The 27,657-nt window shown below is 36.4% G+C and overlaps 2 protein-coding genes across 2 annotated transcripts in view; one reads left to right on the top strand and one right to left on the bottom strand.

Annotated features, from left to right (window-relative positions):
* Positions 1 to 27,657, top strand: part of LOC120888918 (uncharacterized) — a 37,490-nt gene that overhangs the window by 900 nt on the left and 8,933 nt on the right. The window contains exon 3 of the mRNA XM_078018514.1: positions 143 to 512. Coding sequence (XP_077874640.1) covers positions 143 to 284 — 142 coding nt within the window. The 3' untranslated portion in view covers positions 285 to 512. The remainder of the gene's footprint in view (positions 1 to 142; positions 513 to 27,657) is intronic.
* The window catches only part of Tent5a (terminal nucleotidyltransferase 5A), a 38,635-nt gene that overhangs the window by 7,965 nt on the left and 3,013 nt on the right, over positions 1 to 27,657 (bottom strand). The window lies entirely within an intron of this gene.

Below are 27,657 nucleotides of genomic sequence, written 5' to 3'. Positions count from 1 at the left end.
GTCTTTGGGCACAGCTAAAGGAGTTGTAATGGTTATCCCTGCGCGCACTCGCGCCACAGTGGTTGCTAGAAAGCTCTCCACTTTTCCCGGCAGCCGTTTACCTTTTTCCAAAGTAATCCAGGGCAATTTTCCCTTTACCTAGACGCTGCGGGATGCTGAGGTGGGACCAGCGGGGGAACGCCTGGAAAACTAATACAACCTCTCCAAAGGCCCTGAGCAACCGCGGCCACCCCAGTCTGAGAGAACAGTGCGCCCCCTCTAAGGTGGGGGAACCCCCGACCTAATCGCGGGAGCTGTGTGACTCGGAGGTTGAGGGGTAAAGTGCGGGGGTGTCAACCTCAGAGCATCCAGCTGCGTTACCACGCCGCCCCCTGCCGGTGCCCTGCGGAGCTGGCTGTGTCCCCAAATGGAGAAACCCGACCAGACCTGTGGCAGAGGCCAGCCTCCTCTAGCACAGCGCATGAACACTGTGGGGGCTGGATGAAGGGAACCTGGAACAATTACACTAATTGGTAAGCCTATTAATTTCTTACAAGTGTATCGATAGAGTCTCCTGCCCAGCCATCCTCACATGAATACATCCTATCCAGGGTATTGAATAGATAGTTTGATCACCTATTGAGTTAACAAGCATCAAGTAATGAGGATTTAAGAGTGACAACATTTCACCCAGTGCAGTGAACCTGACACACCGGTACATAATTATGATTCATTTGCATCTGTGCGATGAGAGAACTGTGTTCCAACTTAGAGAGGGATAGTGGATTAACTACCATGGGGTATTGTAGAGAAATCCAGAAAAGAGGTGTCATTTGAGGCTGGATCTTTAAAAACAAATGGACTTTCCTTTCATAGTTGGGAAAAATTGGAGAAAGGCATTGTATTATTCACAAAAGGAAGAGTACAGAGAATATTCAAGATAGAATATGCGGACTCCCTTGACATATGACATGGGATTGGGGTAAGGTTTGTGGGCATTCTTGGAACTCTAGCTGAATTCTTTACACGTACCTCATTTAATCTTCAAGAAAGTATTCCATGTCATAGGGATTCAGAAACAAGAACTAAGAGGTTGAGGACTTGCCCATGTTCTATATCTAATAACCTGAAAGATCAGGCTTTGGATCCAACACATTTTGACTGTGTATTGTTTAGTCTTCATTACCGGGAATGGGATGTCTGTTGCTTACCACCATCTGCTCACTGGAAGCTGAGAAACCACAAATAGCAAAAAAAAAAAAAAAAAAAAAAAAAAAAGATTTTTAAAAGAACTAAGAACCTTTAAATGTAGTTATTCAAAGGCTGATATAAATTTCTGCAACTTATTAAAGTAAGACCAAAGGGGTGAATCATATGTTAGATTCACTGCAGTGAATAAAAACATTATTTTGTAGTTATTTTAGTCTTTGCTCAAACAAAAAAAAAACAATAATCTTCAAGCTGGTGAGCATCTGGGAATACCTGGATTTTGACCTGTGGGGCTGAGGGAATCTGCACTTTATTCAGGAAGCTATCAGGTGATCTGCACACAAGGGCCTAACTCCAATTTGTACTACAGTTAGAGCCACAGCAGCCCCTTTCTCTTGATGAGGATCCTCTCCTAAGCAGAGGCTGCCATTCTCTACCCAGCTGCTCCCATGATCTTTCTCAAGAACAGAGAACTTAACTGAGAGGTAGAAGCAGAGCTTGAAGCCAGAGTCGTCTGCATCACACTCTGTGAGGAGGAAAAAATGGGTTCCCCATAACAGAGGGGAAACACCCCATTTCTCCTAGCTGCCAGTGGTTTGTGGCTGACACTTACTTAAACTTTGACAAAGCAATCCCCACTTGCAACCATAATCCAGACCCTACTGCCTGCTTCACTAGAACATCTGGGATATCTTACTTTTGGCAGTGCCTTGGTGGGCAATTTAATCTTTAACTGGATTAATATGTGCCTAATGTATAATGGTTTCTTGCTACATAGTATTGGATGAAAGCATATGTTGTTTATCATTCTTTTTCTCTCTGTCATAAAACAGATATTTACATTCTGAGAAAATATATTCATCCTTATGTGAAGTTGGAGATGTTGCAGTTACAAACATAACTTTACTTTTTTCTAGATAATCAAAATAATTGTCAAATGAGATAGTCTATTCTCCCAAACACATTCACAGCCAAGATACTTCTGAACATAGTTACTCTTAAGTTTAGATGGACACACCTTTCTTTTTTGTTTGGGTAAACTCTAGCTTCTGTAACTACTTGGTAAGAAATTTGCATTTCCTCATTTAAAAGGGAAAAAATATGACAATGTAATGTTAATAGTTGACAAAGTTCAGACGACCACAAAACTGAAATAATAGGCAATCTAATCTAGGTTGCTTTCTGAATGAGTAAAAAGTCTTTTCTGAAGTTTTAAAAGTCTGGGGCTATAGCTTAGTAGTAGAGCACCTGCCTCACAGGTATGAAGCACTGGGTTTGGTCCTTAGCACCACATAAAAATAAATAAAGATATTGTGTCCATCTACAACTAAAAAAATATTTTTAAAAAAAAGTCTTACAGGGGCTGGGTTATGGCTCAGAGGTAAAGCGCTCACCTAGCATGTGAGAGACACTGGGTTTGACCCTCAGCACCACATGAAAATAAAGATATTGTGTCCACCTATAACTAAAAAATAAATATTTTTTAAAAGTCTTACATACATTTTTGAGGGGAAAAGAAAACACTTGTAATTATTTGACCTGGATTTGCAAGTTACGGTAACAAATAATCTGAGCTTAGCACAATAAGAAAAAATTCAGTTTGGGCATTAATAATAGTTACCATCATTGAGTTTGTTATTATGTGCCAGACAGTGTACTTATTATTTTAAGTAGATTATTTCTTTAAAACTTTTTCCAAAAATCAGAACTTTACATAGTAGATCTTCATTCTCCATATAGGAAAAAAAATTTACAATAAGGAAATGTTACCTTAAAGGAGTTTCATAGCCTTGGTTCAGACCTGTGAGTTCCTTACATTCTGGAAGTTCCTTACATTCATTCTACCAATTGAATTGACACTCCACTAGCTTCTCATTTTCCTTTTAGACTTAACCAGAAAGTACAATGGCCTGACTGGGCTCTTGGGAACATCTTCCTCTAACCATGAATGATTTCCTTCACAATGAGAGGCAGTAACCTAGAAGCTTCATGGAGAGCTTTCAGGAAACCCATACACAGAAGGAGTGGGAGATTTGGATACTAGCCCGACTACACTTTAAAGTGGTGCCATTTTTCCTTTCTTCTTCTCTGTGCTCCTTCTCTTATCAAAAATGGCTTCAGAAGGTAGGAAATAAACTATGAAATTATTTTCTCAAGCTTGTATGAAAGGAAAGGAGAGCTAAGAAACAGCTGTCAAGCATAATACTTCCCTCTCTCAGAGCTCTCTACCTAGTCTTCCTCCTATATTTGTATTCCAGTCTTAATCTTTCCATATCAAATTATCTATTCTTCTCAGAGATTTCCCATCTTCAGCTGCTTCTATTCTTTGATCCTTTCAACAACAAAAAAAAATGAGATGATTAAGTAGAAGCACCATGCAGTGCAGGCAGAACAAGTAGCCATGTAAGGAATTTGAGTCCACCCATTTGCTTCCTTCATAGGGCAAATATCAATAATTTCAGACACCACTGTCAAACACATTCCTTTTCCAATACATACACACAGATGCTTTCCTGACACAGTATACTGAGGTCTCTTTGCTGCCAAGTTAGTGTTTGTTGAGTAGCAATTGATCAAAGTGCTTTATGTAAAAGTTAAAATTCATTTGGGAAACTAAATCACCTATGTTTTTCAGGAAAACGGTGCTTATGAAATGATTTTTCTCATGTTTTTCATGTTTCTGAATAAATAACACATTTATTCAGAACCTATCAAAGATCAGCAACATCCTAGGTCATACATCTTCTAGGTTAGCATAGGAATAATGTTACAAGTTAATACTTGCATGTTATTAGTATCACACCAAGTTAACTTTTTAAATTTTAAACGTATCAACCATTTTTTCCTCTATGTTATCTAATTTTATCTTTAAAAACTATCCTTATCTGTGTGCAGTTCTAATTTTAAAGATGAAGAAAGACTGGGTGATTTTCACCATGTTTACTCTAATGAAGGAAGGAAAAGTTAACTCAGTTGCCCTCATCACAAGCCACCAACTTGTCTCTTGACTACACTGTTTAATTTTACACGTATGGGAATGAATTTAAATTATCAGTAACAAATAACTAAATTTTAAGGGAAAAACTAGCAGCACAGAGGGTTCTTTATGTGTGCTACATTCTTACCCATGAATGTCTTACAAAACATCACTACTGTTGAGCATCTTATTAAGTGTGATTTTTAAGTATATTTATTTTAAATATATGACCACATAAAAATAAGTCCATTCATAATCAGAAATGAATGAGTTGAGCAAATTCAATATGTTGAACAACAGATAGGGGCTAGACAGCTCTACATTATCATACTCAAAGTCAAACTCAATACAGATTGTCCTTTATTAGAATTCTTCATCAGAAAGATTAACTAGTATTTTCTTGTACTATTATCAGTGCTGATTATGCCAGAAGTTCTTCCTGTTTTGACATCTGGATGAAATGCTTGCCGTTTTAATGTCGAAAGTCCTATGAACCAGACTGTTTTCCTTACTCCAAACATAAGAGCTGTTCAAAAGTTGCATTCATTTAGCAAAATGTAAATTATGAATACACATATATTTTTAAAAACTACCAAGTGTGAATAAGTAAACTGTAATATTTATATTACAATTTTTTTCCTTCTGTATATTTGTGCTGGAAGATGTTGAACCCCTCCAAAGAAATGGTGATGTTTATTTTGCAGAACTTCTGAAGCTTTGTGAAGGATGCAACAAGGAAATATAGTAAAGTATTCTTCTTTTGTAAAAGAAATTTGGCCCAAAATGTGTGTGTATCTTGTGAAAAATAAGGCAATATTTTATGAGTTTTTCAACTCATCTTGATGTATTTTTCAGACACTTCTTACCATGTACCTATTTTGGTACATTTATGTGTTAACTGATAGTTCATCTCTTTTTTATGGGCATTTAACGTTTCTAAGATATATTTAAAAAATGGTATATGACCATTGCATTACTAATCAGTTTTCTCTTGCTATAATAAAATGCCTGCGGCTGGAACTTTATACCAAAAAGATGTATTTATATCACAGTTTTGGAGGCTGAAATTCCAGGATTGGGCAGCCCCATCAGTTGGCCTCTAGTGAGAGCACCCCTTGGCATGTCTTAAGATGGCATATGGCATCATGGAAGCAGGAATGCATTCAGAAGATAAAACATGGCAAGACAGGAACCAAGAGAGATTCAAGAGCCAGGCTTGCTCTTACTATAACAACTGCCACTCAAGAGAACTAACTCATTCTGTGAGACCAGCATTACTCCCTTCCTAGGATGATTCTCCTGTGACCTAATTGCATTCTTCTGTGCCCCACTTGAAGGTACCACCACTTCACCACCACCATACCAGGGACTAAACTTCCAGCAATTGAATCTTTGTGGGGGGGAGGGGGACACTCAAACCATATCCAACCCCAGTACGAAGTAAACTAGCACCATTTTTTATATACTACATTCAGAAAATGTATAAATTGGAGGAAGCCACAGAGAAGCATTTATCTATCTATCTATCTCTCTGTGTGTGTATATATAACATTAATTAAATGATGCATTATCTTTTTCTTTCATGAACTTTTTAACAGTATTTCTACCATCACATTGTTTTTCAAGTCTTTTCCTACTTATCTGCTTCCTTCAAAATCATCTGCTACCAAAGAAATAAAAAATTAAATAGTATAATTAATGTTCTCTTGATATTTGAGAGAAATCACTACAGAATATGGTAAGCAATCCCCAAAATATGTTGTTTTAGAAAGTGAAAAAATGAACACAGCAAATAATTTTTAAACAAGAATTTTCCACGAAGGAAATAGGATCATGACTTTTTAAGCAACATTTTTAAAATAAAAAAAAAACTCTTCAGTGAGACTCTAAGAAAATAAATATGACCACCTTAAGAATCCTAGCATCCATAAGTAAAGTGTGAGGAGGGAATTTAACTGCAGACTAGTTTGAGGGTGTTCTACTATGACACCAGAATCTATTCTAGCAAAAGTGACATAAAATAAATTCAAATTTAACTTTTTAACCAAACATAGCAAAAGCTTAAGGGTGATAGTGAATTAGGCATCAGTTGAGATGGCATTCAGTAGAAAAATAACTATAAAAGTTATTGATATTTGAACCATAGAACTTCTGACTGAAAGAGATGAGTTTCTAATAAGCCTGAATTCTAGCAGGGTTACTAAGGATAAAATGGGAGTTAAAGTTGATACATGCTCTAAAAAGCTGAGTACCCAAAGTTAAGCAAGATATCTGTAGAAGAACTGTTCTACAGGTTTTGAAATTTGTAGTTACTTAAGGGCATGAGTAATTGATTAGCATTATAGAAGTGACATTTTAAATTTTTCTTTGCAGAAAGTCTTAGAATATTAGAATACCTTTCTAAAACGGTGGATTGGAGTTATCCAGCACTGGCTCATATCTTCACAAGACATAATTAGAACAACGAATGTAGCCGTTCTTGGTTTCACATGGAAGAATGCTAGAGTTCAACAATGGACAGAGACTTGGAGAAACCCAGAGAAGTTGTTAGTGAAATAGAAAGTGAAACAATACAACTCACCACCCACTGCACAGAAATGTAACAAAGGGAGGGAATGTCCCTGCATCCATAGTAAAGGAGAAAAAAGGAGAGTTCCAGTAAACACTGCTGACACAGGATTCATGGTGAATTGACTGGAGAAGTTCTCTGCACCTCCCACATATTATCATAGTTCTTTAACTGGGTGCCATCTTGAGAAGGGCCATATTACCTGAGCTTGCTTCTATTCTCTCACGGGCTAATTCTCAAAGAAGCAGGCTCAGGTAATATGGCCCTTCTCAAGAGGTGCAGAGAACTTCTCCAGTCAATTCACCATGAATAGGGGACGCCACAGAGCCAGTGTTACTTCAGCCCTTTAGAGTGCCCAGATCCAGAGAAAAACTTGGGGGAGTTCTTCCATCTTTGCTAGATCCTTGATGAGCCACCTCATCATTCCAGGTCTGCCCTGCTCTAGGTATGGATAACCCAGATAGTGCCAGAGAGAATTTGTTTCTAGGGAGCTCTGTTGTCTACCCTAGCTTGTTCCAGCATGCAAAGCAGCTGTGAGAAATTGCAGCTAGTCACAAATCACTCCCGCAAGTTGCCTGAGGAGCACCACAAAGGAAAAAGGGGTGTGAATAACCCCCAGCCTTTTCTCTAAGGGGTGCACAACTTAGGATGCCAGGGGGAGCATCTCTGATGGGTATAGGGTGCAAGTTTCTACTCTTGCCCACTCATTCCATCAACAGAGAGGAATTTTTATATTTGTTTGTTTGTTTTTTATTAATGCTTTGGTGGATGTTGTTTCTCTTTTCTCCTCTTTTTAATGTTTAATGTTTTCTTTCTTTTTTTCTTTTCTCCCTTTTCTCCCTTTTCCTGCTACCTGTTTTTGAAATAGTATAACTGTTAAACTATAAGGGACCTCAGCATTGACCATTTCTTTACCTTATCAGATCACACACTGCTGACAAGACTGGAGGCCAGTGCTGCTACTGAAGGGGAACTGTGACCCTGGTCTCTGCCTTTCCCTGTAAAAAACCTAGGGCCATACCAGTGTCTAAGAAGAGCATGAAAGCTCTAATTCATTTGCCATTATTGGAGTATCCAATAGCAGAATTGTTTTGAATTAACAGAACTAGTATCAACAGAGACCAAGGAAACCCTAAAAACCTGATAGGGATTTCCATTCCCACTGTAGGAGTCACACAGAGGGTATACCTCATGAACTGTGCTGTTTACAGTGTACCTGCCTGATTACCAGAGGAGTCACACTCCAGTGAGACTTACAGGGAAAGCATGTCCCTCACACTCTAATATAGTGCACACTGTGTCAAAATCCACTAATCACCGCCAGAGAAGCCAGAAGGAAGCTACAATATGAAGTCCAGTTGGAACTAAACACTACACAACAAGAAAGAAAACACTGTATAACAAAGAAGGCCCTTGCAAAAGAGTAGAAGAGAAACCAAACCCAATAGATACACAGATCATAACATAGAAAACAAATATTTAAAAACAATGCAGTATGACACCACCTAAAGTTCATATCTCTCTAGTAATGAAAGTCAAAGAAATTAAAATGAATGTAATGCAGGACAAAGAATTTAAAAGAATTATTTTTCTTAAATATCAATGAAATCCAAGATAGTGCAAATAAATATTAATGAACCAAGGAAGACAATGCAGGATATAAATGAGCATTTAAATGAGATTTTGAAAATAAATCTTAAAAATGAAAAATTCAGTAAATTAGATTTTAAAAATCAGTTGAAAGCTTCAACAATAGATTACATCAAATAGATAAAAATAAAGAATATTAGAGCTTCAGGACAACTCTGCCAACATAGTACATTTAACCATCAACAAATGAATCAATAAATGGAATGGAATGAAACTAAAAAGTTTCTTCTCAGCAAAAGAAACAATCTGTGAGGTGAACAGAGAGCCTACATCCTGGGAACAAATGTTTACCCCTCACACATCAGATAGAGCATTAATCTCTATGATATGTAAAGAACTCAAAAAGCTAAGCACCAAGAAAACAAATAACCTAATCAACAAATGGGCCAAAGATCTGAACAGACACTTCTCAGAAGAGGATATACAGTCAATCAGCAAATATATGAAAAAATGCTCATCATGTCTAGCAATTAGAGAAATGCAAATCAAAACTACTCTAGGATAAACTCTTAAGCCAGTCAGAAAGACAGCTATTATGAAGACAAACCACAATAAGTGTTGGCTAGGATGTGGGGAAAATGGTACACTCATACATTGCTGGTGGGACTGCAAATTGATGCAGCCAATATGGAAAGCAGTATGGAGATTCCTTGGAAATCTGGGAATGGAACCACCATTTGACCCAACTATCCCTCTCCTTGGACTATATCCAAAGGACTTAAAAACAGCATACTACAGGGTCACAGCCACATCAATGTTTATAGCAACACAATTCACAATAGCTTAACTGTGGAGCCAACCTAGATATCCTTCAGTGGATTAATGGATAAAAAATGTGGTATATATACAATGGAATTTTACTCAGCAATAAAAGAGAATAAAATCATGGCATTTGCAGGTAAATGGATGTGTAATAAGAATTATAATGAACTACGCTGTCATGTATTTAAAAAAATAAAATCAATTAAAAAAAATAAAAAGAAAAAAAAAGAATGAAGAGAACCTACACAACATCTGAGACACTGTTCAAAAATCAAAAAAATCTGTATAATTGGCATATTAGAGGGAGAAGAGCTATATTCTGAGAGCATAGAAAATCCTTTTGGTTAAATATATAGCAGAAATTTTTCCACATCTTGGGAAAGATATGACTATCCAGGTACACAAAGCATTTGGAAACCCAAACAGATATGATCAGGAATTTTTAAAAAAAGCTTTCTGTAACATGTTATCTGTGTCAAAAATAAGAGTATTAAAAGCTGAGAGCTCTAAGTCACATTTAAAGATAAATCCATCAAAATAACAGCAGAGTTCTCAAAGAAGTTCTGAAGTCCAGGGGTCATGGAATGATATATTTCTAGATCTAAAAGAAAATTACTGCCATCCAACACTACTATATTCAGCAAGGTTATACTTCAAATTTGAAGAAGAAATACAAACCTCCAAAACAAACATAAATTTAAGGACTCCACTAGATCAGCATTACAGAAAATATTTAATTCTACTCCCAGAAGGCAATGAAAATTAACACAATTACCAGAGCACAGGAAAGACTAAATCTCACTAGAAGAGTAAACATACAAATAAGAATCAAAGACTGTCAGTGTAGTAAAAACTATTAAACATATAAGATGAATAAGACATGAAGAAATGAACACAAAATATGTGAAACAATTTGAAGAAAATCTCATCTAAACAAAACACCAAAAAAGGAACATCCGAATTAAATTATACTATAGATCAAATGGATTTAAAAGACATTACAGATTATTGCCTCCAACAGTTGCAGAACACATATTCTTTTCATCAGTACATGGAACTTCTTCCAAAATAGATTGCGTAATAGGCCATAAAGCAAATCTTTAAAAATTAAAAAAAAGAAAGAATTTCTTTTATTTTATCAGATCACAATAGATTGAAACAAGAAATTAACAGCAAAAGAAACCAAAGAAATTTTATAAACACAGGGAGATTGAACAACACTATTGAATAGTGGGGTCACTCAAGAAATTGGGGGGAATTTTATAAATTCCTGTAATCAAATAAAAATGGAAACATGCCAAAACTTGTGGGGTATAGCAAAGCAATACTAAGAGGGAAATTTAAGGCAATGAGTGGTTACATCAAAAGAGAGAAAGGGAGAAACATCAAATAAATAACCTAATGATGCACCTTAGGTTTTTAGGGGGGGGAAATCAATAAAAAGGAAGAAATAATAAAGATTAGAACAGAAATAAATGAAGTAGGTACCAAAAGAACAATATAAAGGATCAGTGACAAAAAGAGCTGGTTCTTTGAAAGGGTAAATAAAATTGACTAACCTTTACATAATTAAGATAAAGAGAAGAACCAAATAAATAAAATTAGTGATGAAACGGGAGACTTTGCAATATATACCATTCATCACTTGGGATCTCTAGAAAATAAACATCACTAGGGAATAAAAACTCTTTGCCAACAGATGTGAAAACCTAGAAAAATGGACCAATTTCTGGACACATATGAGTACTAAAATTAAAACAAGAGGTTATTAAAACATCAGACAGATCAATAAAGTAGATCAATTAAAGCAGTAATGAAAAGTCTCTCACTGAAAAAAATAAAAAAGCCAGGTTCATAAGGAATCATTGCTAAATATACCAGACTTTTAAAGAAGAATTAACACCAATATTCTTCAAACTATTCCATAAAACAGAAAGGGAAGGAAACTTTCCAAAACCTGATAAGAAAGAGAAGGAGGTGGTGAAGAGGAAGGAGGAAGAGAGGAAGGGAAAGGAGAAAGAGAAAGAAGAAGAAAAAAAGGGGGAGAGGGAAGAGGAGGAGAAACTGTACACTTATATCTTTGATGAACATGGATGCTTAGATCCTCAACAAAATACCTGAAAATCAAATTCAGTGGCACTTTTAAAAGATCATATACCATGATCAAGTTGGTTTCATTCCAGAGATAGAATACATGAAAATCAATAAACATAATACAGCTCATAATTGTAATTAAGGATAAAAATCACATGATCATCTTAATAGTATCAGAAAACACCTTTGATAAAATTCAATTTCTTTTCATGATGAAAGTCATAAAATAAGTATATAAGGATCATATCTCAACATACTAAATGCTCAATATGTCAAACCAATAGCCAAAATCATATTGAATGAGGGAAAAGTGAAAGTACTTCCCTAAGATCAAGAATAACACAAAGTGGACCACTCTCACTGTGTTTATTCATTAAGTACTAAAACTTTTCACCTCAACTTTAGCTCTAGGAAAGAAAGAAAAGAGATATAAACAGGAAATGAGGAAATGAAATTATATCTGCTTAATGAAGATATGATTCTATACTGAAAAATCCCAAAGATAGCACCAAAAACATTAAAATTGATAAACAAATTCAGCAAAGTAGCAGGATACAAAAGCAACATACAAAAATTAGTAGCTTTTCTGTACATTAGTAATGAACTCACTGAGAGAGAAACCAGGAAAGCAATCCCATTTACAATGACCTAAAACAACAACAACAAAATACTTAGGAATAACCTTAATCAAGGAAATGAAAGACCTTTACAATGAAAATCGCAAAACATTGAAGAAAGAAATTGAAGACACTAGAAAATTAAAAGATTTCCCATGTTCTTGAATTGGGAATATTAATATTATGAAAAAGACCATACTATCCAAATCCATCTTAAAGTTCAATGCAGTCCCCATGAAAACACCAATAACAGAAGTAGAAGAATATCCCTAAAATCCATGGAAATACACCCTACAGCATAACAGGGTCTCCTTGGCAGCTGTATCTGGAGTCTGGATGTTGCTCTTTAAAGACCTTTTAATAAAATCTTGTACAAAAGACAAAAAAAAAAAAAAAAAACCACCAAAAAAAAAAAACCAAACCAAAACAAAAAAACATGAAAATACAAAAGACCCTGAAATAGCCAAAGTAATATTGAGCAAAAAAAAGGAATGCTGGAGGCATCACAATGCCTGATTTCAAAATATACTACAGCACCATAGTAACCAAAACAGCATGACATTGACCAAAAAATAGGCATGTTGATCGACTAAACAGAAAAAAAGACTAAAAAAAAAAAAAAAAAACAAAGCAAAAAAAAAAAAAAAAAAAAAAAAAAACACCCAGGCAGCGATAGTCAACTGATTTTTGACAAAGGAACCAAAAACATCCATTGGAGAAAAGACAGCCTCTTCAACAAATAGTTCTGAACCAATTGGATATTCACATATAGAAGATTGAAACTAGATTACTATCTCTCACCCTGTACAAAATTCAATTCAAAATGGATCAAAGACCTGTAAGACTGACACTTCAAACTACTGGAGGAAACCACTGGGAAACAGTCCAACATATTGGCATAGGCAATGATTTCTTGAATAGTACTCCAATAGCTCAGGAAATAAAAAGCAAGATTGACAGTGAGATTGGATCAAATAAAAAGCTTTTGCTCAGCAAAGAAAACAATCCATAAAGTGAAGAGACAATCTACAATATGGGAAAAAAAAAACATCATCAACTACTCATCCACTAGAGGATCAATATCCAGAATGTATAAAAAATTAAAAAACTCAATATCAGAAGAACAAATAATTCAATGAAAAATATGCAAATGATCTGAACAGACACTTCTCAAAATAAGAAGTACAAATGGCTAATAAGTATATGAAAAAATGCCCAGTATCTTTAGCAATCAGAAAAAAAGCAAATCAAAACTACAATAAGATTCTATCAGAATGACTACTTTCCAAAGAACAAAAGATAACAAATGGGCCTGGGGCTGGGGCTGTAGTTCAGTGGTAGAGCATCTGCCTTACACATGTGAGGAACAGAGTTCAATCCTCAGTGCCACATAAAAAAAAAATAATTAAGTAAACAAAGATACTGTGTCCATCTACAACTAAAAAAAATAATTTTAAAAAGATAACAAATGATGGTGAGGATGTGGAGAAAAAGCAATCCATATATGCTATTAATGGGAATGTAAATTCTTTTAGCCACTACAGAAAAAAATATGGATGTTCCTAAAAAACAAGATATAGAACTACTATATGATCCAACTATATTACTCCTGGATATATATATCCAAATGAAATGAGCACAAAAAAAATGGAAAGATAGATACCTCTATACCCATGTTTATTTCAGCACTATTCACAATAGCTAAGAGTTGAGATAAAGCTGTTTGCCTGTCAATCAATGAGTGAATAAAGAAAATATGGTATACATACACAGTGGAGCCATAAAGAAGAATGAAATCTTACCATCTCCTGGAAAATGAATGGAACTAGAAGACATCATGTTAAGTGAAATAAGCCAAACAGAGAAAGACAAGTTTCATGTTTTCTCACATGTGTGTCAACTAAGAAAGAGAGAAAAAGGAAAAAAAAATGACCTTAAAGTAGAAGGGGGACTTTAAGGAAAAGGGAAGGGGGCCTACAGTAGAAAGGAGAAAAGGGAAGGGAAGGGAGTCATATTAAATGCACCTATGTATATATTGTGGTGAACCCATTAATTTATACAACTAATATGTGTTAATATTTATAAAAAAGCATTTCCTGATTCCCTACAAGAACTACACAAGACTGAGGAGATATAACAATGAATGAGATAGTTTCTACCTTCAAGGAGAATGTGGTCTTATTTAGGAAGTAGATGCAAACACAAGACCAATGTTAACAACCTTAAGAGTGAGTGTAGGACATAAAAATTGTTGTGCACTTAACCAACATTTTCCTGATGATTATTTATTTACATGTCTTCCCATCTCTATCACACTCTAAGATCCTGAAAATTAACCTACTTCTGTTTCATCTTTATGGGTACACACAAACCTCAGGATCCAGCAGAGGACTTTGAGTAAGCACCTAATAAGTGTATACCGTTATTTGTTGTTGTTGTTTAAAGACTATTAGAAGCAAAAAAAAAAAAAAAAAATGGTGACTGGGATTCTTTGCTCAGAGTTTTCTTCTGATTTCCATTAAAATTCCAAAACTTTGCGTTTATTATTCACAGGCAAAATTTGGAAACCACACTCTACTCAACATACTCTTTGTGGACTGCAGTTCAGATCCCACACATTGGCCAAGTGGATGGCTTTGCACTTTGTTTCTTTCATGTCCTTTGTCTTCCACTCTGCCACTGGCGTGTCTCAGAGCATTATCTGTGTTCCTTTGATTACAGGGATTGTCGAGAAGGTAAGAGTACCGAAACAAGAAACAGGTACCTTCCTGAAGCCTGGAAACGCCTGAAAATTGAGTTCATTCCATGTTCAAAGTTGTGCAGAATAATGTATTTTTAATTCACTATTTTAGAAAGAAGAACAATAATCACAAGAAGATAAATTGTGAGGGCTGTGGCTTAGCAGTAGCACAACTTGGCTGGCATGTGTGAGATATTGGGTCTCTGCTCCGCATATAAATAAAGGTCTATCAACAACTAAAAGAATATTAAAAATAGATAAATTGTGAGCTGAAATGCTGCCATAAGAAAAAAAGAAAGGAAAAATGATAATATTAATGATTATGTTTAACTTTAAATTTTATTATAACATTTTAATTATATGTACATAGTACATTATGATGTTTTTAATTTTATATACGACACTCAAGACCAAGTGCAGAGATGATGTAAAACTATTTCTGACATGAAAGTAATTACCTTTTTACACACTGAATAGATCATTATTTTGAATCACACTTTCTTCATAAATCAAAGAAATTGTTATCATGACTAATTCTTAATCTACTTTGACTCTAAAGATAGCAAACATTGAAATTAAAAAATTGAAAAACAAACTAATTACTTAAATGCTTTCTCTACATGACATTTAACAGCCAGATGTCTAGTTAAATTTCTTGTTTTTTAATATAATAAAATGGAGATTTTAGTTGCTTTCTAAATTTAATTAAAAACCAATTTGATCAAAACATGTACTGTAGAATGAACATTATAGATTTTGAATGCCTCTATTGATCAAATTAACTAGAAGCAATACAACTGCAGTTTACAATGCATTAAGACATAAGTAGCCCTAGCCTTTGTATTAGCCTACTCCCAATACAGTGCATGAGCACTGTGAGCTGCAGTGGAAGTGGGAACATTGAGCAGACTACCACACTGGGAGGTTAGACTATGTGTGCACGTATATGCTTATGTCTTCCCATATTTACCCCTAGATTATTTGTTCTGTTATACAACCTCCTTTCATTTTCTACTCACTAATACAAATTAATGCTTTTGGGTCAATAGGGTGCAATCAACTGCTACAATAGACACTTTTTACAAATCATTTAGATGTGGTCACTATGGTTACCTAAAAATCACCTAGCAAATAGTCTAGATTAAGTAGTTTAACTATGTTCAGTGCATCTCTGATAAAAAGAAAAAAAAACCCTTTTTACTTGAGGATAACACTTTCAACTGGAATATGTCCAACTTTAAAGTCTTAGTAAACATCCTCAAAGTTTCCAAAGATTTGATGACTCATTTTTCTGAAGCCCCAGTTACATATGATTAATGAGATTTTATTACAAATTTAACTTTTTTGTTTATCTCTCAGTGCTTCTGGGATACTTCAGCAGCATCTATCACTATTCTGTTTTCTAATAAAATAATGTACAAATGACTCATTAATTTTAGATTTCAAGTTGTGCTCTTAGACATGGGATGTAAAATTAAAAATATGCCATTTCCTTTTATAAAGATGTTATATCACTACTGAAATTCTTTAACGATAAGCACATATGAATATTTTCATTAAGACTTCTGTTCTTGTTATAGTCTTAGGACACTTGAGTATAATGACTATCCCAAATCAAAACTCAAAGTAGGTGATCTCAAAACTAACATGCCTGTCAAGACAAAGGATAGGCTATTTTAAATATCTTTGGGTCTTTATAAAATTAAGATGTATGGTGTTCATCCATCATATAGAATTCTCTTCTTTCTTCAAGTTCATTCCCACAAAAGTCCTCTGATGGCCTTTTTCATGTTATCTAGTGATAAATAATGGTCACTAGAAACCAGTAATGGTCAATAGATATCAATAATGGTCATTAGATAATATGAACTTTGGGGATTCTACTCAACATTCACAAACCCACAGAGCTATCACCATTCTCTTCGACTTAAATGCTTCTTACATCTGGTTTAAAGCATGGATCATAAAAATTGTTCTTGCAAAACTGAACACAAGTTATTCTTCCAAAGCCTATGGACAGAGCTGTCTCGCTGCAGAGGATCATGGTCTTAAACGCAAACCCTCCAATCTCAAGTCTCCTGGTAGGGCTTCTATCTGCCATTCGGCCTTCTTCATTTTTGGCCCCAGTCCACTTTGCTTTCATTTGAAGCTGGTGCCACTTGGTTGTCTGTTTGATTTTTGTCATTTGGGGATAATAAATGCCACAACATATTTCAATTATTTAATTCCACAAGAAAATTGAATTTTGATTACAACAAAGTTGAACATATCAAATATATTATCATTAGAGCATAAGTTGGCTCAGCATCTGTGTTAAATTAAATTATATCATCTAAACACATGAAACAGTCAAATTTCTGAGTTGGCCATCTCTGCAGGCCATGACCTGCTGTTTTTTGCCTGTTGAAGTCTGTTTTTTGTGTGACTGCTCTTATTGTCACATTTTCACAATACCATAAATGTTGATAAACTCCCAGGAGTTTCCTATATTTCTTATCCATCTGCTACATTGTTCTACAATAAGATATTCCTTAGGAAAAAGAAAAAAGAAAAAGAAAGAAAGCCTACTATTCCAGAACCTCACAAACCAAAATCAATTAGGATTTAGATAAGAGCTTAAACCCTAACCCCAACATAGCCAGTTCATTTTGTTTTTAATAAATTGTGATTGAAAACATCTGAGCCCCAGGAATAAACTGGGTTTGGGTTTGTTCCACCTATCCAGAGATATGAGAGGTCAGCTCTCCCTGTTCCTTTAACCTATGGCGTCTTCCTTGGTTAATGCCACATCTTCCTTATTTTTTGTTGCTTATGGAAAGTCAGTGGCTGACATTGGAACAGCTGAATGTTATGCTAAATTGAAGCAATTAAATTATGAGGTAGCGGGTTGGAAGCAGGAACCCTAGGGATGGATAGTTTTTCCTCATTCTTGAAATTGACTCCTCCTATGAGAACAATTAGTCCCTTAAAAACGGCCCATACCATACTTCACTTCATGTGTAAACCATAGTAAACTGTTCAAGGTTAAGCCTCAGGGAGAAAACAGAACGAGTAAAAAAGTAAAAAACAAATCTTTTTTGATGAATTATAGGGAACCAGAAAGACAGGTACTATTTGGGAACAGCACCTATACTACACATATATTCATGTCATTGCTTGGGGACAATATTTCCCTAGTGCTGGGCTGAAAAAGCATAAACACAAAATTGTGAAAAAAAGCCAGGCTGGGAGTGCAAACCGGGCTATATTAAATGAATATAAATATTTAAGTAGCCTTAGATCATGCCTTAGGGCCTGCTAAATGTGTCTTCACCATGTACATATGCCGTAGACCATGCCCAGAACCTTCTAGGCGCTCAACACCAGCTAACTTTCCTGTAAGAACAAGAGGGCAACCTAATGCTCAGGAAGGGAGGCTAGCAAAAGCAGAGGGAGAGTCCAGAAGCCACGTGGCTTTCCTTGTAAGCACTAAGTCCTTGGAATCCAAATGACTATTCCAAATCCTCTCCTAGGGTATTGACTCTTAGACTCTGACAGGTTTGACTGATTCCAAATCCCACCTGAACACAAGAGCAGGTATATCTTGTGTCTCCACCCTCCAACTGGCTGCTGGTGATGGGGTATGCAAATATCTGCTGGTATATCCAAAACTGTGGAGCAGAAATAGGGACTTTATGTCCCTAGAACAAAGGAGTCTTCATTTCTTTCAACAGTACTGTCCGTATACAAAGTTACCCAGGATCTCTGTGTCAGGAAGGATCTCCAAGGATGGAGAATGGATGGTTGAAGAATGGAAACACCACATAAAACCCTCTAATTAAGTTTTGAGTCAAGAAGAGATCTTAAAAAGAACCCCCAAATGGTGGGAACTGGCCTTACCAGCAGCCTCTGACTCTTTCCCCTGACCACTGTGTTTCTGTAGGATTCTGCCACTTTGATTACTGTTGTCACCACGAATTCTGGGACCTGGCAGTCTCTCTAAATTGTCGGCCTATGTGTAACCAAACCCTTTCTTTCCTTCGTCTTTCTTAGCAAAGTAGAGACATGTAGAATTTTGAAAATTAATGTGATTCAATACTAAACAAAAATGAAAAGGCAGTAATTATAGGCAAGATACAGCACATAAAGTTACATTTGCAAGGTTCAAGTTCTTGCTCCTAAGATGAACACGGACCAGCCTCAAAAGACTGCATTCCTGCTATCGCTCCTCCCACCACCATCTTACTTGTTATTTGAAAGCAAAGCTTTCTAGCTGCTATATTTTTTCCTCATCTTCCCAAGTGTGATAAGTATTTCAACAATGGACTGAAATCTATTTTTTTTAAAAAAGGAAGGGAGGGATCGCACGAAATAAATTTGAAGAGAAGATCAAAAGTCAGATCATGTATGTGGTAGTGAGGAGTTTAGATTTTTATTGTAAGCACAAGAAGCCACTGAAGGCTTTGAACAGAGGAGTGACATGATTTGATTTATCTTTTGAGATCCTTCTTTCTGCGAGATACAACAGATCACAGATGGAAAAATAGAAGAAAGACCACTTGATAGGTTATTGCAGTTATCTGGGTAAAGGATGATCCTGTCTTAGAACACATTTTCTCGAACTAGGATTTACAATCCATTGGGCTTATGCAGTCATTTTAGACCTCTTGATCAGTAATATTAATGAAATAGAATCATGCAAAAACAATAAAAAATATGATCAGTCATTGCACCATTTCATAACTTTTTTTCAGTTTCTTATGCATATAACCATGCACATGCAAATACAAGATTATGCTGTGAAGTGAGTTTGTTACTCTGCACCGTGTTCAAAAAAAATCACTAACTTAGACTAAAGTGATAAAAGTGGAGGCAGAAAGAAGAAGAGATTCAACACAGACATTACTTCAAATATAGAATGGAAGAGTCACCTAAGAAAATACACAGATAAGAGACAGAATTCTGTTTCATTTTCATTGGTATATTCTTACATATTATACCCCACCTATTCTTTAAAACATTCTTTACAATAGCTTAGGCTTGGTACAGATATAAGATAGTACCACTAACATAGGAAAATGAAACATAAGCAGCCATTTTTTTTAAACAGGTACATGTAAAAATAATTGAGACATACCCTAATGGCCACCAACAGGTCATCTGTCATTTCTCAGTTGGACATTCCTTCTCTGGGTTTATTTATCACTAGTGGAGTATAAATTAATTTATTGATTTATCACTAGTGGAGTATAAATTAATTCAGGATATTTCCAAAAAGTTTGAAACTGGGGATGAAATATTTCATACTAGGTCTCCTCAGTCTTTGTTCCTTCTTAAGAATGTTCCTCAGATTTTTGAATTTCAGTCCTCACTTTGCTGGATGTTTTCATAATGCAATTTGGCCTGCTTAATTTAACATATAAAGTTATAATCATATAGCCATACATGTTTAAAATTTGCATCACTGCCATGTGAGTGATAAAATTGATTAGTGCACTGGAATAAATGTCATGTTTATGTCCTATATTGCTTAATATATGATAGAATTGCCTCTCTTGTATAAGGTAATATATTTGTGTGTGTGTGTGTATGTGTGTGTGTGTGTGTGTGTGTGTGTGTGTGTGTGTTTGAGTGATGCTGGGGATTGAACCTAGGACCTTGTGCATGTGAGGCAAGCACTATATTAATGAACTGTATCCCCAGCCCCAAGTAATCTTAATGAGTCTTTTTATCCATATATACTTGAGGATGTTGGATTTAGCCTGATGAGAAAATAGATTTATAATAAATTATCACTGAAAATCAGAAACTTGTCTTGGAAAGAAAGGGTGCATGCCATGGGCAATTAACAGATGCAGAAATCCTTTAATTATAAAGCATGCCCTTACCTGAGGAACTTCATACTATGCTGACAAGAGGCTGCATCTTATAATAAGCTTTTTCATTTTATACACACACAAACACACACCCACAATCTATGAACATGTTAAGACCCATATGTTCAAACAACCCATTTACAAATTGCTAGATGGGTCCAGCAGCACCTTCCTACTCTCTTGAAGAAAGCCAAGTTCACTATTTCATCACCTTTTTTTCTTTCTGTGGTCCTTTGCATCAGTTCTAACAACACCTCTCTCTTTCTCTCCTATCAAACAGCAGTCTTGTTTTGGGATAGATGGCAGCTATATTTTAAAGATCTTCATAGTCAAAAGAATGAGTGTCTAATGGCAGAAAATTAAATTCTGGTGGGAACTACTTTAGTTGCTAGTTAAGATGCCTTCCCTATTACTTCCCAACCCAGACAGACCACCCAGGTAACTTGCATAAGATTTAAAAGTCCATACATCTTGATAGAGCCACCCAGAGAGTCACTCCTCACCTGACTAGTTGTACTGCTGACTCTATTGTATAGCCATTTCTCTGCCAGAAGAACCACAGAATGCAGCAAGTTAGGAGCTGAAGATAGGGTGTCATCACAATTTTCAATCTGTTTCTTCATTCTCAAACCTCACAATGTTGGAACTTTCTGCAGAATTTCAGTTTGTTCTTTATTATTTATTGAGGAAGTCTGGTACATATAAAAGCTTCCTTTTAGCATAGATAAGACTAACTGGCTAACAGTTTTCAGGGCAAGTAGGATTAATTATCAGGAAGCTGTTGATAGTTCCTTGCTGACCTGTAAAAACCTAGTATGAGGTCAGCTAAAATAATAAGGTCTATTTAAAGTTTGGGTCACATAAGACGTCATTAAGGATCACATTATTTCAGCAAAGAAAATATTGCAGAGAGCTCTCCTCTTAAAAGAAAATAGCTTTTCTGCTGGAAAGCTTCCAAACCGCACCATTGCAAAACTCAAACACTTCAAACCATTGGACGCTAATGTTTAACTGTGTGTTTCTAGTTGTACTAAAAACCTTTTCCCCTTGGTAATTGATTTTTGTTGAATCCAGGTGTCATTTGTTCCAGGGAAGATACTTTCATTGCCCAGGGGTTTACTTTTTATACCCTGTATGATGTATAGTATATTCTACCCTGTTCCTTGTGATTAGAAAAAGCAGTAATCAGCATTTTACTAGAGTTGGGGAAGACAGTAAAGGGCAGGGCTGGCCCAAGGCAGGATTGTGAAATGCCTGAAAATTGTAAAGCCTTGTAAAGCCCTTGTCTCCTTGTTGTTTAACTCTTTTTTTGCCCTAATCTTTTATTCAGCTGCTTAGAGTTGTGTGACCCTTCCCAACTTCAGTTTCCTTCTGTTAGTAGATTGCCTGAGACAGTGCACATTACATATGTGCATATGACCTGATGCATAGCATGCATCAAAAAAGTCTGTGAGTCATCATCACCAGCTTCATTAACATCTCCTAAGCCTCAGGAGTAAGGGGTACTTAATAGTGATGTACAATGAAATTCTTGTGAGAACATTTGCTTTTTATTGTAAATTCAAAGGAATGTACTTCTAATTCTGATATCCTAGGCCCTAGTGGGAAGTAGAGAAGAGATGTGGGGTGAGTTGGGGGAATGATGACAGCTGCCTATTCACTGGACAGGCTTGGATTAAAAAAAAAAAAAAACAAAAAAAAACAAAAAAAAACATGATACTGTGAGTGAGGCATGGGGACCCTGACCAGCTTACACTGGAGCTGGAGAGCCCACATCTTGGCTCAGTTCCCTCCCCTGGCAACCCTTACATATGAATTTTCCACCTTCCTCCTGCCACCAATCATTCCCTGAAAGGTCTGGTTAGTGTGTTTTACATGTTGTAGTGACAGAGAAAGATGCAAGATTTGTGGGATCTGTTTGTGGAATCTGACATTTAGACAATTATGGGGACCCTCTTTAATAAATACAAAATAAAAATAATAGATAAATTTATGGGTGTTTCATTAGAATAATAAAGAAACCACCACAAAGTATACATTTAAAAAGCTGGTAAATACCATAAACATTGCAAAATCCTGAAAATAGTATATTTGTTCATTAATTTCTTGATATATCCTATGACATTTTTCTTTTCTTTTCTTTTCTTTCTTTCTTTCTTTCTTTCTTTCTTTCTTTCTTTCTTTCTTTCTTTCTTTCTTTCTTTCTTTCTTTCTTTCTTTCTTTCTTTCTTTCTTTTTTGTGCATGCTCTTTGATTGCCCCCCTCACGTATTTCCTAATAGGAGAGTGTTTTCTGAGTTAGCATGGCATCAGTAAAACCAAAACTACTCATTACATCTTTTCATTAAGGTGACTTGAAGAATTTTCCACAAATGAGCTTCTGGCTCTGAATATTTCAAACAATTTTTTTCTCCTCTACCACCTGCATACTTCTATGATGAAGAATCTACTCATATTGCATTACAGTCTTCAGTCCTATGTCTACATTCTGTCACCCAAAATGAGTGCACAAATGACTTCTGCACAAAAGCAGGCAACAATAACTCATCATACCACATCAACACATCCCATCCAACCCAAGAAAAGGCATTCCTGGTTCAATTTCCCCTTAGCCAAAGACTCAGAGAAGGTTCACAGAGCTGGCGACTAGCCGGCGACTACCCAACAGGAAGGGGCATTGAGAGGAACTTAATATGGAAGAGACTGTACTCTTGACTGTACATAATAGCCAAATGTTACAAAAGCATATGCCCAAGCAAGTGAGAGTCTCGGATTTCAACTTCTTTTTTTTTTTTTTTTTTTTTTAAAGAGAGAGTGAGAGAGGGGGAGAGAGAGAGAGAGAATTTTTTAATATTTATTTATTTATTTATTTTTTTAGTTATCTGCAGACATAACATCTTTGTATGTGGTGCTGAGGATCAAACGAACCCGGGCCGCACGCATGCCAGGCGTGCGTGCTACCGCTTGAGACACATCCCCAGCCCTCAACTTCTCTAGCTTCACAAATCTATCTCTGCACAGAGGAGCCATCACCACAGAATTTAGAAGATGGGGGCAAGGTCCTGCCCTCCCCCACTCACAAAAAAAAATGCTTTATACACAAGCACTTTATAGTATAAAGACTTACAAAACAAATATCAACTTTATTACTAAAGTCCATTGTGTCCAAACATGAGACAATCTCAGAGGCAGAAATCATGTTCCTTGGCTCTTTAGGGAAGAACTAGAGCTGACTTCTTCCTAAACTTTGTGTTATGGTTTGGATAAGTGCCTGCAAAAGGCCCATGTGTTAAAGTCTCCATTTCTAGCCCATGGCACTACTGGGAGGTGATGGACCATTTAAAGGTAGGGCCTAGTTCAATGAAGTTAGGTCACTGGGAATATGCACTTGAAGTGGAGATTAAGAACCAGAGCCTTCCTCTCTCTTTTTACCCTTCCTGGCCACCATGAAGTGAAGAGTTCTCTCCACCACTTGCTCCCTTCACAATGTATTCTCTCACCGCAGGTCCAAAAGCAATGGGGTCAATTGACCATGGACTGAAACCTCCAGAACTGTGAGCTCCAATTAGCCTTTTCTTCTTATAAGCTGATTGACTCAGGTATTTTTTTTTTTACGGTGACAGAAAGCTGATAAGAATACTATGAAGAACTTTGGTCCTTTTTTTCTGCCTCTTCCTTCATCCCTATCTGAAGTGATGGGAAGGGGTAATTTTGATTGTGAGAAGAAATTTTGTGGGCTGGAGGATGTAGCTTTGCAATAAAGTGCTTTCCTAGAGTGCACAAGACCTGGTTTGATCCCCAGCACCACCAAAAAAAGAAAAAAAGGAATTCTGCTACATAGTTCAATGACTTCAATTGTCTAAACAAACTCAACTATGTCACTATTTGTATGAGCTTGGACACATTGGTCTTTCTAAGCCTCAGTATTCTCCTTTGTAAAATGGCAATAATATTGCTTTCTTTTCAAAATTGTAGAAAGGATTAAATGGATAATATATGGAAGTTACTGAGCACCTAGTAGCTGACTCAGATAGTATAGTTAGTATTATTGTCCACACTTCAAGTGCTAATAATAAGGGAGGAACCAGATAGGGAATAGTGGAATGCTGGGTACACCAAACACACCATGGAAAGTCAAATTCATCAGTGTGTTAAAAGGGAAGCTTTCGGTTTCAGCTTTTCCACCTTTGCCCCAGAGGACCAGGAGCAACACAGGGGAAGTAGCCATGGCAACACAACAGCCACAATACCCTGTGAACAGAGTCTGACAATAAATATGAGGATTTCAGGAGGCAGCAAGAATTCCTGCCTGGCTCTGGTTTTCCTCCTGATGTAAGCCCTATGTCTGAAATTGCATGAGACTTGGGAAGGGTCCTAGCTTCAGATGGTTTGACATTTGAATAAGAATAGCAAGCTGCAAGGGACTGGCATTGATCACCTGGCAGGTTAGTAGTGTTGTACTAAAGTGATTTGTCCTCACAGGCCCTGAACACCACTACAGCAGCATGGTACAGGCTCTGAGTAACCTGAGCCATCAGACAACTTGAGGGGTCAGAGCACTGCCATCAGTGCTTGGCTGTAAAACCAGAACATGCTAGGCTCCAAATCTCAGCTCTAGCACTTCTTATCTGTATGGTTTGGATGTAAGGTTCCCCCCCCCCCACCAAAGTTCCTTTTAATGCAGGAGAACTTGGCAGTTAAATAAAACTGAATTGTGAGAGCTGCAACCTAATCAGTCCTTCCTACTTTGAATGAAGAGTCTTGGGTGATAACTGCAGGCAGGTGGGGCATGGCTGGAGGAGGTAGGTCACTGGGTTCATGCCTTGGAAAGGTGCATTTTCCTTTTGGCCTCTCTCTCTCTCTCTCTCTCTCTCTCTCTCTCTCTCTCTCTCTCTCTCTCTGATTCCTGAGTGCCATGTAGGGAGCAGCTTCCCTTTACAACATCCTTCCCTCATGATGTACTGCTTCACTTCAGGCCTAGAGCAACGGAGTTGGCCATCTATGAACTGAAACCTCTGGAACCATGGGCCCCAATAAACTTTTGCTCCTCTGAGTTGTTCTTGTTGGGTATTTTGGTCACAGTAACACAAAAGCTGACTGAAATGCCATCTTTTCAATCTTGAGTAAATTATTTAAGTTCTCCATTTTGGTTCTCTCATTCTAAAACCAGGACTATAAAGTACCTATGCTGTGAGGTTGCAGTGAGTATTTAAAGTTCATTAAATAAGATGATATTTCTAAAGGGCTTTAGATGGTGTCTGGCACATTTATAGTACTCAATAATGGCCATCTCTAATTTAAATTGGAAATAAGGTGGACCTGTTATGTGAACTTGGCAGAAAAAGATAGTAAAGAAATTTATTTTAGATGTTCTAATTGTATTTGTTTCTGGTGACTGCTGTAACAGATTTTCACAAACTTAAAAACAATTTGAACCTAAGTTGAAAGCAGCAGCAATTTATTTTTTCCCAGTTCTGGAGACCAAAAGTCCAAAATCAGTATCAGTGGACCAACACCATGAAGTCAACAGGGCCACAGTGCCTCTGGAACAGCCAGGAGAGAATCCATTTCTTGCTTCTTCAGCTTCTGGTGGTTGACAGATGACTTTTGTTTTTTTTGTTTGGATTGTGACTGCATCATTGCAATCTATGCAGTCATATTGCCTTCTCCTCTTCTGCCCATATCAAGCTCCCTTATCTTCCTTCTCATAAAGACACTTACTTATGGCAATCAAGGTTTACCCCAGTAATCCAGGATAATCTCCTCATCCAAGACCATTAACTTAATAATATCTATAAGCCCTAAATGTTCTCAGGAATAGGCCTGGTATCTTTGAAGGCCATTAATTCAGCCACCTCTATATACACTATACTAGTCAATATACCGTCCTGCAAGACATAGACGAAGATGAAAATATAAGAAGGGAAGACAGAATACAGTACCCCGGGATCCACAAACATACAACAGGGAAGCAAAGGAAGGAGAACCATCCTGGGGAAATGAGGATAAAGCAAGAGCTAGCAGAGAAGGTGAAGCAGAAAGCAGGGAGTCAACAGAAGACTTCTAAACCACAGTGAGTTTGACAAAGGACAACATGATTAAAGCACTTCAGAGAGTCAAGGGAAGGATGGGGAAGGAATTACAGGGTAGGACGAGTAAGAAGGATATCAGTACATTTAGCTAAAGTGGATTTACTATCATGAGGGCGGGGGGGGGGGGGAGCCAAATTGTGGTAGACTAAGGATGAATTCACCTCTGTGATGCACTTTTTGTGTGTGAGGAGAGAAAAATGGTGCAAACACACATCTTGACAAGCTTCTCCTCCTCCTCCTCACTCTCATTTCTATTTTCTTTGGATTTCCAACAATAGAAGCTCATCAAGAGCCCTGTACTTGCCAAGGTGGACATGACGCATGATTACAAGAGGAAGGCACTGCCTCTTTCCTGTATAAATATGTTTGCTCTCCAGTTCCTGAGAGAGGTCAGTGAAAAAGGTTTATTTATCCTTACTCAGTTCATTCTCTCTCAAAGCTATTAATGACTAGTCAAGTAGTGACATTTTGGGTCATTATATTCTTTCTATATTTTTAAAAAGATTATCTAAACTTTGAAATACATAGTTTACATTTTTAACATATAAATAGAAAAATATAGTTAGAATGACTGTATGTTGGATAACATATAGGTATTCAATAATCATTGTGGATCACAAGCCATGTGCTAAGCATTATATTAGGGGAAAATATAAGACTAATGTTATATTAAAACAAAAAGATAATATTAATGCTAAGATTTTAGTGTGTTTCATATAATGGGTACTGATTTAAATGTTTTATATATCCATATATTTCAAAAAATTGGTTAGAAAGCATATACTAATATGATAATAGTATTAACCAAATTTTATTGAAGTGGGAACTAAACTGCAAAGATAGAGAAAAACCACAGCTAGGAAGAATGAAGCAAAAATTAACTCAGTGGTCATTCTTGGGGCCTGTTCCCTGAACCACTATGACATTCCTTTTTTATAACATCTGCAAGAAGATTTCTCTAACATGCTTTTTAAAGGCAGAAACATGCAAATGAGCATTTTTTTTCAAAGTGACTTAACAAAAACCCAGGTTTTGCTTTTAAGAAAGCCTCAGAATGCTATAAATCCTTATTCTTTATTCAGAACATATTTACTGAGTACCTATTAGTGTAATA

This window comes from Ictidomys tridecemlineatus, chromosome 8, assembly GCF_052094955.1.
Source record: "Ictidomys tridecemlineatus isolate mIctTri1 chromosome 8, mIctTri1.hap1, whole genome shotgun sequence".
In the NCBI taxonomy this organism is placed as follows: domain Eukaryota; kingdom Metazoa; phylum Chordata; class Mammalia; order Rodentia; family Sciuridae; genus Ictidomys; species Ictidomys tridecemlineatus.
This window is presented reverse-complemented; position numbering and strand designations above follow the sequence as displayed.